The 12,407-nt window shown below is 46.3% G+C and overlaps 1 protein-coding gene across 5 annotated transcripts in view; it reads right to left on the reverse strand.

The window, feature by feature from the left end:
- The window catches only part of LOC118168681 (deubiquitinase DESI2-like), a 52,768-nt gene that overhangs the window by 33,563 nt on the left and 6,798 nt on the right, over nt 1-12,407 (reverse strand). For 2 of the 5 annotated variants that reach the window (XM_035329243.1, XM_035329244.1), the window contains exon 2: nt 6,207-6,329. The exons of 2 other annotated variants lie outside the window; for them this stretch is intronic. In XM_035329243.1, coding sequence (XP_035185134.1) covers nt 6,207-6,261 — 55 coding nt within the window. In that variant the 5' untranslated portion in view covers nt 6,262-6,329. Of the gene's footprint in view, nt 1-6,206; nt 6,333-12,407 lie in introns of all 5 variants that reach the window. One more of the 5 variants, XM_035329245.1, reaches the window with a different exon arrangement.

Here is a 12,407-nt window from a genome sequence, read left to right on the forward strand (position 1 = left end):
GCTCTCTTCTTGCTAGTGTTTATGGTAGCCAGATGGGGTTAAAAACCAGTCCCCGTTTGCATGCATGTAGCCAGATCTACTTGACAAGGAGCTTGCAATCTCTTTGGAGCCAGAACTCTCACTTGTTCTGATTTCTACAGTGTCTTCATGAAATACACCGGAATTCCAGTTCATGGCTGGGTCTCACAGTCGCTATGGTTCCTTAACAGCAGGAGAAGGCAGATACCAGCATGCTGTAAGCAGGAGAGTTAACTCATTCCACGTGAGAACACAGATAAAACTTGCACAAGAAACAGTACGTATTTGCTCATGCATCACATGTGCAAACATACATACAGTCTGCACCTATACAGCGAAGAATTAGAGAACTTCAACATTTTAACTCTGGTTTTTATGAGGGGCTCTGCTGGTGGTAAGAAAATATGCCTAGGAGTGTGTTCAAAGCCAGCCATGGCTAGGCTCACAATCAGCCTCTTTTCACATACATTTTAGTAATAAGCCCAGAATGAGGCCCAGTATTGCACCAAAGGAGCAGCACTATATGTTTGTCCCTGGGAAGTCGCCTTACGGGAACAATTTTCTCCTAACCATACCTTCCCCGCAACGTGGCCACTTGCACAGGAGTGCTGTGAATCCCTGGAAATGCTTGTGCTGTGTCAATACTTAGCCTGCAAAAAGGTCAGCCTCCATCAGCACGGAAACTACAAAAGAAGCAGTTTTCTTAACTGTCTCCCAGCTTACTTCATCCTCAGAGATGCATTGGTATGTTTGTACACTGTGAGCCATGAGAACAAGTACACAGCTTGGTTTCCTACCCTCCAGCAGCAGCAGCTTCTGGGTAACCAAGCATGAAAACAGTGCTGGGTATATATATATACACACATCAGCCATCAATGCATCATCTTCCCCTCTTTGGAAGAAAGCGACATCAGCAGCATTTCTATTTTTGGCAGCCTTATAGCTATGATTGTTACCTCACTTCAACACCAGTGGGGTTTGGGCAGTTGTGTTTGCGAGCATCTTCTTTGCTTTCCCTTCCATCTCAGTCCTAGCAAGCCATGGGCTCTTCTTCATGTCTGATCAGGCGGCAATAGACAAAGGATGCGAGCGAGATCAGCCCAGGGCTGAATCACTGCACTGGTGCCAGCTCTAAAGACAAACACTCACCAAGAGAAAGAATACCAACTACGCTCAGAGAGATCTGATGGAGAACACCACGCTTCACGCCATAAGTGAGCCTTTGGAAGATGGCTGAAGCAAACAGGGGTCAGCAGTGAGCTTTCAAGTCCCAACACCACCCAAGCTTTTGGGAGCATCCACATGCACTCTGTGGAACGTGGAATCGCTCGCCATTGTAGCGCTCAGGTTTTAGGTCAAGTGCAATCACATAAAAGATTTAGACAGCACAAATCCACAAAATAAGGGGTGAGAAAACATCAAAATAACCAACAGAGCTTGCTTAAGAATCACTCCTCATCCAAATTGTCTCTGAGTGTGGGCTTTCAACAAGAGATAAAGGCATTGTCACTTAACAGTTCTAGACAGACCTGAAAAAGGTAAGAATAGCCTCTCCAGTAACAGCTAGCTATTCCATCAATCCTTCCTTCAACATGCCAGAAAAGGAAAGTCTGTAGGGCCAAGTGATAGCAAAGCTGTAAAACGAGAACTCAGACCTGACATGTTTATTACAGAGAAACTAAATAAAATCTTTGCAGCAGAGCCTTCTTGTTTCCACCAAGGGAAAACTGTTGAGAGTCCCATGCCTGAACCTCCCACTTTTATTTTTGTAGAAGGAGTAGGAAGAGTGAGGAAGTCATAAGAGGCTCTGTTTAAAGTTGACGTGGATGAGTTTATGACAGAACGGACAGAATCAGTGTGAAGAATCCCAGGGCCAGAACAACACACACACGAGTTTCAGAGGAGCCACAAGAACAGAATAGTTGCATTAGTAATTATTTTGGGCAACCTCTCATGTAAAATGTCTTTTGGACCCAAACACCTGAAGGTAGCAACTATACTGCCAATCTTTAAAAACAAGATCCATCTGAGAAACAGGGAATTACAAGTCTGCAAGCTGGACATCTGGACTGATATAACCAACAGAAGCTATAATAAAGAACAACATTAACTGATAGTTCGTGATCTTCTGGATAAGGGTCAACATGACTTTTGTAAGGGTAGGTCCCATGATATCCACCTCTTGGTATTCTTTGGAAAAAGTCAGTGAACGTGGAAAAAGCAGTAATCTTACTGACATAGCTAACTTTAATTTCTAAAATGTTTTTGATTACATTCTTCAGAAAAAGTCTTTAATGGTTTAACTGATCATGAGACAGAGGGATATGCTTTAGTTCTGCAGGTGGCACAAAAAATGTAGATAGAAATTAATTATTCACTGTCAGATACAAGATGCATCAAAGGAAGCCAGTAGAATCATTTCAGGGCAGGGGAGAGTGAAGGCTTTTCACAAATAAGTAGCAGACCCACCAAGTTCTGAGCAAAGGATGGCAGTGCATCTGCTACAGAGAACTGAAAGGAAGATGAGCCATTGGGGATTACAAACTCTGAGAGGCCCCTGAGCTGGAAGCATTTGGAAGCTGGGGAAGTGTTACAAGTGTCATAGGCTTGCCCTGCTCCGTCTCCAGCAGTGGCCACAGGCAGACACCGAGGGAAGAACAATAATATTGGACTAGAGGGACCCGCAGCCAGAGCCAGTTTGGCCATTCTTACATTCATGTGCTCTCTTCTGTGTGAAGAGCAGTGAAAACATTAAAAGGATGCAAGCTTCCCTGAAACCTGTTCTCCCATCATAACACTGATTTTAAGAAGGAGCAGGAGTTTTATTTCCCAGAAGAGAAAGATAAAGAGGAGACCTGTTTCAAACTCCTATCTGAAAGACTCTGGGCAAGCCTTATGAACCACGTGAAGAGAATCTGTCTCACTCTTTGATAGTCAGGATACAGTTTAAGCAAAGGTTTTGAGATTACACGGTAATTGCCCAATTAGCTCTTGCGTGCAAAAGGGATTCTCTTGTGTTTACCCATATCCAGCAGGGCAGAAATCCAAAGCTTTCTGCCCACTGTGGATTTGCTCTTCCAATTCATTAGGATTAATTCCTCCACCACCCACACAGTTCTCTCAATCTCTTCCTCCCCTCCCTGCCCCGTTGCCACCTGTCAAAGTTATAAAGATGATTGGTGCTTCTTAAGAGCAGCACAGAGCATCTTTATCCATCTATTTACTGACAGATGCTTTCTCCCCTCCTTTGCTGAACGAGTTCTTTCCAAAAGCCTGCAGCCTGTCAAGCTGTCCCCAGAGCATGTGCGTGCACGCAGGGTCTACCCACATCCCCTCCAGTAACCCCAGTGCGTAACATAACTCTTCCAACCCCCTCGAGTCCTAGGCAGCGTTCTGTTTTGACAAGTCTCAGAGAAAACATAAGACAACGTTCAAATCTAGTAGCCATCAAGCTAAGCGATGATCTGTACAAACTGGCCAGCATCATGCCTTCAGGCTGGCCCAATTTATTTTTTAGCACTTCTAAAGCAGAGGATGAATTTGGGTAGATGGACACACAAGCAAATCCTGTTGCCTAGCCTTGGGGCAGAACCAAGACTGTTTCCCTGCAGTCCGAGGCTTGTACAGAGGAACAGGAAACAAGCAGGGCATTAATTCTTCTAGCTCCAGCTCATCTACCCCTGCTTATTAAGTGACATCTTTTTCAGAAAGCCCCTTGAATTATATTACCAGAGCTGTTCTGGAAGATAATTGGTTTGGGAAGAACCATCTCTGATCCTGTTGGTGTCACGGTATGACATGAAATCCTAGGAGTTGTCTTTCAAATTGGAAATCATAATAGCAACAGAGAGCTTTCATTTCAAGAAGAATGAGCATGGGAAGAGTGCTTCTGACCCACAGTCCCTCCACTGCTGGAAATTATTTGAACTCCATCAAAGGAGAGTACAGGTAAACTGGAAAGCCTCGATAAAATGCTTTGCTTAGAGACATCCGTCACAGTCCTGACAAAAAAATAAAAAATTGGAGTGCTTTCAGCAGCCACAGCTGGGCAAGAGGAAGAACAGTCTCACAAACATAACTCCGAATGAAAACCCAAGAGACGGCACAGCGACAAGACACCTAAGAACGAGGCGAGCCAGTCTCTCCGCATGCCAGCTCCTCAGCTGGAGGATGAGAATAACAGCTTTTTCCTTCTCCGGGGAAGTGCTGGGAAGTACACTAGAGAAGACTGAGCAAGGATCACGTGCTGGGGTTGAAAAGGCTAAGCAGATCTCTCGAGTACCGTTCTGTTCCCCTTCTGTTACCGTGCCTGCCGCAGCAGCACAACACAGAGATATTCAAATTCGCTTTAAGCTGGCAAGTATCTGCAGCAGCCTCCGGAGCAGAGCGCTGTTCGCTGGGAGCTAATGTATCTTGGCAAGATGCAGGGCACACGGCCCCCTCGCACTGCATTATTTTCTTACCCACCGCTTCTGCGCCCTCAGTCCCTCAAACAACACCCCCTGTGCTGCAGCATGCACATCTGTAATTTGTACACCGTCATCTTGGGTTGCTGGGGCTTTCCTGTCGGGATTAAACGAATAGCAAACTCTGCGCTGCCTTTCCCTCCCCCTTACCTCACTCTCCCATTGCTTTTGTACATGCTAAAGTGAAATGCTCCCTCTGAATCAGATTTCAGCTGTCACAAAGCCAGTAGTTTTCTCCTAGGAAGTCTGGGTGCTAATGACAGAAATAGCAGCTGCCTCTAAATAGCTCATCTGCCACACGCGGTCAAAGGGCAGTAAAAGCAAAGGCCAGGAGCAGGTGCACGGGCTGATTGCTTAAAGAACGTCCCCAGGCAGGGGGAAGGGAGCGAGGAGACCTCCCCAGCCACACAAAGCCCAGGGACAGCCACCGAGGCAGCAGCAGCGGGGCTACAACAGGGAGCTTGCCCACCCAGGCAAGGTGAGGCAGGTATCGCCTGCAGGATATAGAGCTGCTCCCCCAGGCACCCTGCTGCTGTCTTCCCCTTCCTTCAGCCCAGCCCAAGCAGTTACACCTCAGACACCAGCAGTGCTTAGGGCTGTAACCCCTCCAGCATCCCACAAGCCTCTCCACCCACCCCAACGACAGCACCTTGTACAGGTGAGACAACCCCAGGCAAAAAGATTTAAGTGCTTTGCTAAAACTATGACCGAGGGGGAACCAGGACTACGGTTTTGGTGTTTCTCAAAATCCAGTGCTTTACTCAAAATGAAGGTTTGGTTGTTCTCGGCGAGGGTCCAAGGACATGCTTCATTGGCAGCATTACACAATCTATTTAGAGCTTTTGATTCCCACATGTTCAAAGCACTTGTACTTTTCACAAAAACATTGTGGTGTCATTGAACATGATGTTGTGTTTGAACTGAAAGGAGGAAAAAACATCTCTCCCCATCTATTATTACACATAAATACGAGTTGGTCTCCTACTATCACGCTATCTTAAGGGAGAATGAAAGATGAGTGAACTCAACCCTGTCTATGCTAATTAGTGACAATCCATCACCAATTTGCTGAGAGAAAAAAAAGCTTCCTGCGAGGCCCACCATCATTTCTTTCATTCTACATGAAGACATCCTTGGACAGAAGGATGGGAGAACCTGGAGGACCCAGAGAACCTGAGCCCCAGCTGTATCTCAGGGGCAGTAAAGGGCACAGGTTAGGTCACACGCATGACATCTGGTGTCGGCTCAGCTGAGACGGCCATCGCTTCTGGGTGGCTTTGTCCACTTCCAAGTGCTTACGGTCTTTGAGAAAACAACAGCTTCACAAAAAATGAGTGACAGGGCACCAAAACCTTTCTGACTCAACTGATAAAACAGTTCTCCATGCTTCACAGGCAGTTCAGAAGCTTGACATAAGGGATATTGTGATGATTAATAATTAACTGGCTGGAGACACAGAGCTCAAGGACAGATGCCTCCCATCTGCAGGCTCGGTGAGCTGAGGCTGCACTTTGCAGGAGGAGGGAGGGGAGCCAGCAAGGCGAGAAGGTGACAAGGTTGGTGTGCCCCTAGGATGCTAGCAGCCTTATCCAGATGCTTTTCCTTTTGTCTCCCAACACATAAGAAGGTATTATCCTGCGCTTCTCAAGGTAGCTCTCACTACCCTAGTCGCTGGGGGATCAGAGCAGCAACGATCCCTGCCAATTTCTGGTGACAACTCACCTAAATGAGATGCATCCTTAGAAGCTGCATTCATGTATTTAATAGGCTTTAACATCAGCTTTAATGAGACACCTCTGAGACCTCAGGAGAGGTAACAGACAGCTGGAAACATGCTTCAAAGTCCTGTGGGTGTGAGAAGCAGAATTCAAGTTCAGTTCAGATGCACCAAGTACAGGATTTTTAAGCACCTGATGTGTTAGAGACTATTAAATTGTTCTTTACAACAACTTTAAAAATTTCTATCTGCATAAATGTGTTTGATCCAGCAACTGCTTTAACTGTATCAAGATTATCCAAAACAACAGCTGCAACAGGAACTGAGCTGCATATCTCACGGTAATTACACATTACAAAGGGAATCCTTGGAGCATTTCAATAACATGCCATATAACAAACAGCACTTAAAAAGACACAGATAGACATGCTAGCCTCCTAGTGTAACTTCACTGCAGGGAAGGGTTTGGAAGAGGTCAATTTTATTCTAGCCTGCTTCCTGCCTCCTTGCCTTCCTCTCGGAAATAGGGGGAGTTGTAAAGGATGCTGAAAAAGTTCGAGTCCTGGTTGGCTATGTGGGGCTGAAGAAGAAATGCTGGGAGGGAAAGAAGCATAAGGAGCATCGTCCTCTCCAGCCCCCTTTTCTCTTGCCTCCTGATTCAATTCCCAGAAGAAGTGCTCCCTCCCATGAGCTCCACTTGAATACAAGGGACAGAAGAGGACACCCAGCAGTGCTGCAAGGCCAGAAGGACATGTCCCCAGTCCAATTAACGAGGTGCTGGGACAGATGTCTTTCTGTCCTCCCTTCCCCCCAGGAGCATCCTGCCTGCTTGGCCTGGCTTTGCCATGCCTCCGGTACCGTGATGCAGTGTCTCCTGCCAGCAGCACTCTGCCCAAGGGAAGAGCCAGGATTTGGCCCAGACAGTAAAAACAAGCAAAATTTGCATGGATCCACGTGGTTTGCATTTGTTTATCTTCACAGAGCCTTTTGCTCTTGACAAGCCACAGCTCTTATGCTTATGAGACCTATACAAAAATGGTAAGTTCCATAGTTCTTCCCTTCTGGCCCCATGAAGACCTGAGCTTGAAGTGGACCCATTCATTTTGCCTTTCTGTTCTGTTTCTGCTTGGCTTACACTGGAATTACTCTGTTCTGGTTTAGTTCAGTAAAACCCATTTGTCAAAGCATTTGTCCCCAATATCCTCACAGCAGGAAGCACAAAAGGCTCAGTGCTCCAGCAGCAGAATAGGTCGGCTCCACGTTCCAGAGATCTGCCAAGGAGAAGATAGCCAGCTGCCTTGGATAATGAGCAGCCATAAAAATTAGAGTGAACAAGGGCATAGCAAATGACACTGCAATCAAGAACAATGATGTTAGAACTGGAGACAGATCAGCCAAAGCCAGTGGGTGGATTTCAGCTTGGGATATGTACTTCCAGCTCTGGCCTCTGCAGGCTTGGAAACATCCAGTATTGCCTTCCCACCTTCCCACAGAGCCTTCGTCACAGGGGTGCTTTCATACGATGCATTAGCCTGGGCACTCTTAGTGCTGAGACAGACTCAGAAGAAAGGCTGCACAAGTAATTGACTTCTCAGGTTTTGTAGACAACTAAGGAGGAAAGGGCAGAAGAGATCCTTCTCAGGGCAAATGAAGCCTGACATCCGTCTAAAAATGCCCTGAATGGAAGCAAAGCACCAGGAGGAGAGAAGAGCAAGGTAGGTTTCTATTTACCAGGAAGAGTAACGCCTTTCTGCTTGTACCTGACAATGAGGAGTCCAGACACTTGTCCGGGAGAGGACAGACCAACTTTCTAGCCTCCTCAGTCTGCAAGAGGGGATTTGGCTCTCCACCTCCTTCAGAGGGAGGCAGCCTGGCCACGCTCTCATAGCTTATATGGAGTCAGGCCTTCTCAGTACTTCACAGTAAAGCAGTTTCCTTCTACATAAAGTGAAGACTCCTCCTTTTATAAAATACACATTCAGTGGGCCAGAGAACAACTGTGAATAACACTACAGCCTGGTTCCAGCCTGGACACCCTCCTGAACAGCCAGGAGCCACTGAAATATTCTCTTAGTAGGCAAGTGGATGTTTCCAAACAAAAATTAAATGTTTTGACATAAAAGGCCCATAACAACCAGATCCAGAGCATCCTGCTGTCTGCCTCTATGGCAGACTTGCATGAAGGGGCAGTTGTTTGAGTCCCTCGGGGATTTTAACCAGGTCTCTGTCACTCTCGATGAATCAGCACTCTGGGTGGTAGAAGTCAAACGCAGAAATACCACTGATCCTCCTATAGCACATAAACAGCGCTCGTGTCAGAACCTCTGGGCATGTCATGCCATCTGCAAAACCACAAGATACTCCAGACTTCTCAGAAAGGTTGATAGCTATGAAACAGGATCTATGAGGAAGGAGACCCGGACCTTTACTGAGAGGAAGCCAGACATCAGATGGATATCCTAAAATGGCCCCGATGTCTGTGCTCAGGCAGCTGAATGGAGCCCTTCATTTTCCAGCTAAAGGGCTTTGCTAAGAAAGCATCTCAGCCCTGCCTGGAAACACCTACAACCTCTTCTCAGGAGCGTGCTGAGGCTCCTGTCCTACATACCACCCAAGAGTGCACGTTAATAAGGGGGAACAACCTCCCAGACTAGTTCCATGCTTAACCTCTTGATCCTCTCTTTCTGCCACATCTCGCATTCAGCAGGCTAATCCAGAGTTGGAGGAAGATGACAAATATAGGGCAGTTATCAAGTCACCTGCCCCAAATGGAGCAAGACACACAGGCAAGCCAAGAAGAGATGTCTAGAAGAACTCAAGCTGATTTCTCTCATCACGCACCTAGGGAAAGCTAACCAATGGCAAGGCCTATAGCTCACTCTAGAAGGCAATGTTGCTGCCTCAGGGTACACGAGGAGCCTAATCATCAACTAGGAAAGCTTTTTTCCTTACATCAATATCCAGTATAAATCACTAGTAGAAGATATTGAAGAGAAGAGCAAAGGGCTGCAGTTCCTTGTTGATTTAAGTAAGGCTATAGGTAAAGCAGAGTAACAGATCCAGGGCTGAAGGTTCAGCAAACCATGTTATCAACAGAGCTTCCACTGTGCCAGGTCCTCCATCTCCCAGAGACGTGCATCCATGAGCAGTCACACAGCCGCTGACCTGTGTGTTGACCCACATGATGAAGGCACTTACTAAACAGGCTGAAATGCTTTCAGCATTTCTAGCACCTGGCACTTGTTTATGTAGATAAGCATCCCTGTCTATCAAAGATCAATTGTAAACCACAGCATTTCTCTTACCCTTCTCATTGCTTTTCCAGACACCTTAATATTCAAAGCTGAAAAACTAAGTTACCAATTAAGACAATTTTCCACTCTTAGGACATGGCCTCATATTTTGCTCTGAGATGAGAAATCTCACTGATTCATGTGCTTATTAGATAAAGCTCTGAAGTAACGGAATATGTTTTCACTCCTCTAGACCTTTCACACAAGAACATTCAGTGTTCACCCAGAACAGCATCGAAATTTTTTTAACCCAAAGGAATTTGAGTCAGTTTGCAAGAGAAAGATCCACCACACTTGTGAATTTTGTTTCTCTTCTTCCCCAGCAGAAATATAGATTTAGCATATTGATCCCCAGCTTCAGCTACGTCATCTTGGCATAATGACAGGAACAACAGAGGCTGAAACACAGAATAAGGGCAACCCAGGTCACTAAAGTAGCCTGCAGTCCTAGGACGCTCGTTTAAATTCAGTCCATCTCACCAATGCACAAGCGTATACCTGCCTACCACCACGCTCAGAAACGGATCTGACAGTTGTTCCAACTTGGTGGCTTTGTTTCCATCACTGGTGCTCAGCTCTCCACAGCAGAAGCCCCCCTGCATGTAGAAGTGGTCCCCATGGGCTGCCTCGCTAGGAGGCTTGATGGCCAGCTGAGCCATGGCACCAGTGCAGCTCAAACCTATAAACCAGGGATGAAGTACAAAATGCCAAAAGGTTCTGCTTTGCTACAGCCAGTGTGGATCTTTTTGGTTAAGAGAGTGACCAGTCTTCAGTATTGTCAACCGATCAACTTCTATCAGTACTAAGACTGATTTGAAAAAATAAAATCCGAGTAACTTTAGGAACCTTGACAGCCTACTGAGCCATAGGCTAAACCTTGCTGCCAGAAGTGTCACATTGTACAAGGAGCCTGCCTTGGTGTTGGGGGAAGCTCCAAAAAGCACCAGAGAAAATTCCCTGGAAGTCAGCTTCCACACAGCTTCAAGAGTAAACCGCCACTTCTCTCAGAGCTGCTCAGAGAGGTCAGTGGGTTGTGATTTTGCCTGTAGATGAGGTTAAAGGACAAGTCCCAGGAGCAACAGAAGTTTTCTGTAAAGTTAGAACTGACCTTGCTTTGAGAACCTGGATGTATATCTGCAACCCTGCCTATAAACAAGCCAACTTCTGCCTCTCCAGGAATTTAGGCTGCCTTGCTCCTTTAGAGGCACTAAGTCAGGTTAGCACCTGCAGGAGCCGACTCGAGCACTGCTGTGGGAGTTGGGCTAACAAGGGACCTGTGAGGCTTTGCTCCAGAAGCAGAGCTCATGCATTTATTGCACTGCGTTAGCCTTTTCTTAGTTCTCCTCACTCATCAAGGTTTCAAGTATTTGCCAATGCCGATGTGAAGGAGAGCACATTGTGGAGCAGCTTTCCTAGCACATGTGGCACTCGCAGAAGTAAGAACTCCCGCAGTGCTCCAGTTGAGCCAGTTCAAGTCATCCCACAGGGCAGCAGAGCACCGGTTCAACGAGCTGCTGATGGGGTGAACACTGCAGCTGGAGAGAGCAGCGCTCTGTGTACAGTCAAGAGACGGAGATCATAAAACATCTCATGCTCAAGCTTAGAGTAGTCAGCTAGAGAACTGCGGTGCTGGAGAAGATGAGCAGCAATGCGGACAGGTAGCCGGCTTGTCACCCTGACAACATCAAACCAGACTGTTCCTGATGGATTAATGCATCTCCAGGCTGTTGCTAAGACAACAAAAAAACATTTATTATGCATAAATGGGCACATTTCATCGCTGGGCTTATTAACCCAGGCCATGCCACTTACTCTGTAGCTTCTTAATTGGGTTAGATCAGATGCCATATCCCAATTGCTGCTTCTTGAACTAATGGACTCAGCTGCAGCTCAGTGTATTAGCTGCTTTATCTCTTCTTCCTCCAATTGATTTCCTCTCTCCAAAGATACAAGAAAGAAGGGATGTCTTGTTTCATTTCATCATTTTCCCACAGGCTTGACTCAGGCACTGGCTACGCCACAGTGCTCTGCATCACTGACCTGCTTTCCTCTTCCCTTCGCTCCTACGTTCAGGCAGAGCAAGGCAGCAACCCTGCTCTGACTGGTCCGCCTGCGGTCAGCCTGATGTCACTACAATTGAATTGATGCAGACTCGGAGAAGAAAAGCAGAAGCAAAGCCTAGCTTTGATTTATTTGAAAACTTGGATGTACTGCTTGCAGTTTTGCCATAACACCCTATTTATTTTTAAAGACATAAACGCTTGCACTGGGAGATGTTGCATCCAAGAGAAGTGAAGCAGAGGATAGTCCTCTCATACCTTGGGCTAAGGACTGTGCTGACATCCCAGGAGAGCAACTTTCTCTACTGTCCTACTTCCCCTCATTTGCAGTAGTGGTCTACTCAGTCTCTCTGGCTTCTAACCAAGAGTTTTCCTCAGAGATTTCTCTGGATCCATAATAACATGTAATACTACATAACATATAACAATAGTATATTACCATCACAGATTTTGCAGTGGGACCTTTTTTTCACCTGACTTAACTGTGCCTCCAAGACCTATGCAGCATGAGCATAGTTTAACAATCTCACCAAGAAGCCAACAGGCAACCAATTAAAAGCTCCATGAAGACAAAGAAAACAAGCATTTGATATCTACCAATCCTCCCTTCCCACTACCGCCTGTGACTAGCAGCAAGTTCAATTGCTCAAAGAAGGAGAAGCAGTTCAGCACTTATGTAGGACATGTCACAGCACTGTGGGGAAACCCACTACGAGACACCAGGCAAGTGCTATCTCACCAGTCTGTTTTGTTACACAGCATGCTGTACAGGATGTGGTCTGAAGGCAGCAGAGTAAGGTTCTATGTAAATGGAGTCAGTGACAAAGTAAAATCCCAAGACCATAATCCTCCC

The sequence above is a fragment of the Oxyura jamaicensis genome, chromosome 5 (assembly GCF_011077185.1).
Source record: "Oxyura jamaicensis isolate SHBP4307 breed ruddy duck chromosome 5, BPBGC_Ojam_1.0, whole genome shotgun sequence".
Classification (NCBI taxonomy): domain Eukaryota; kingdom Metazoa; phylum Chordata; class Aves; order Anseriformes; family Anatidae; genus Oxyura; species Oxyura jamaicensis.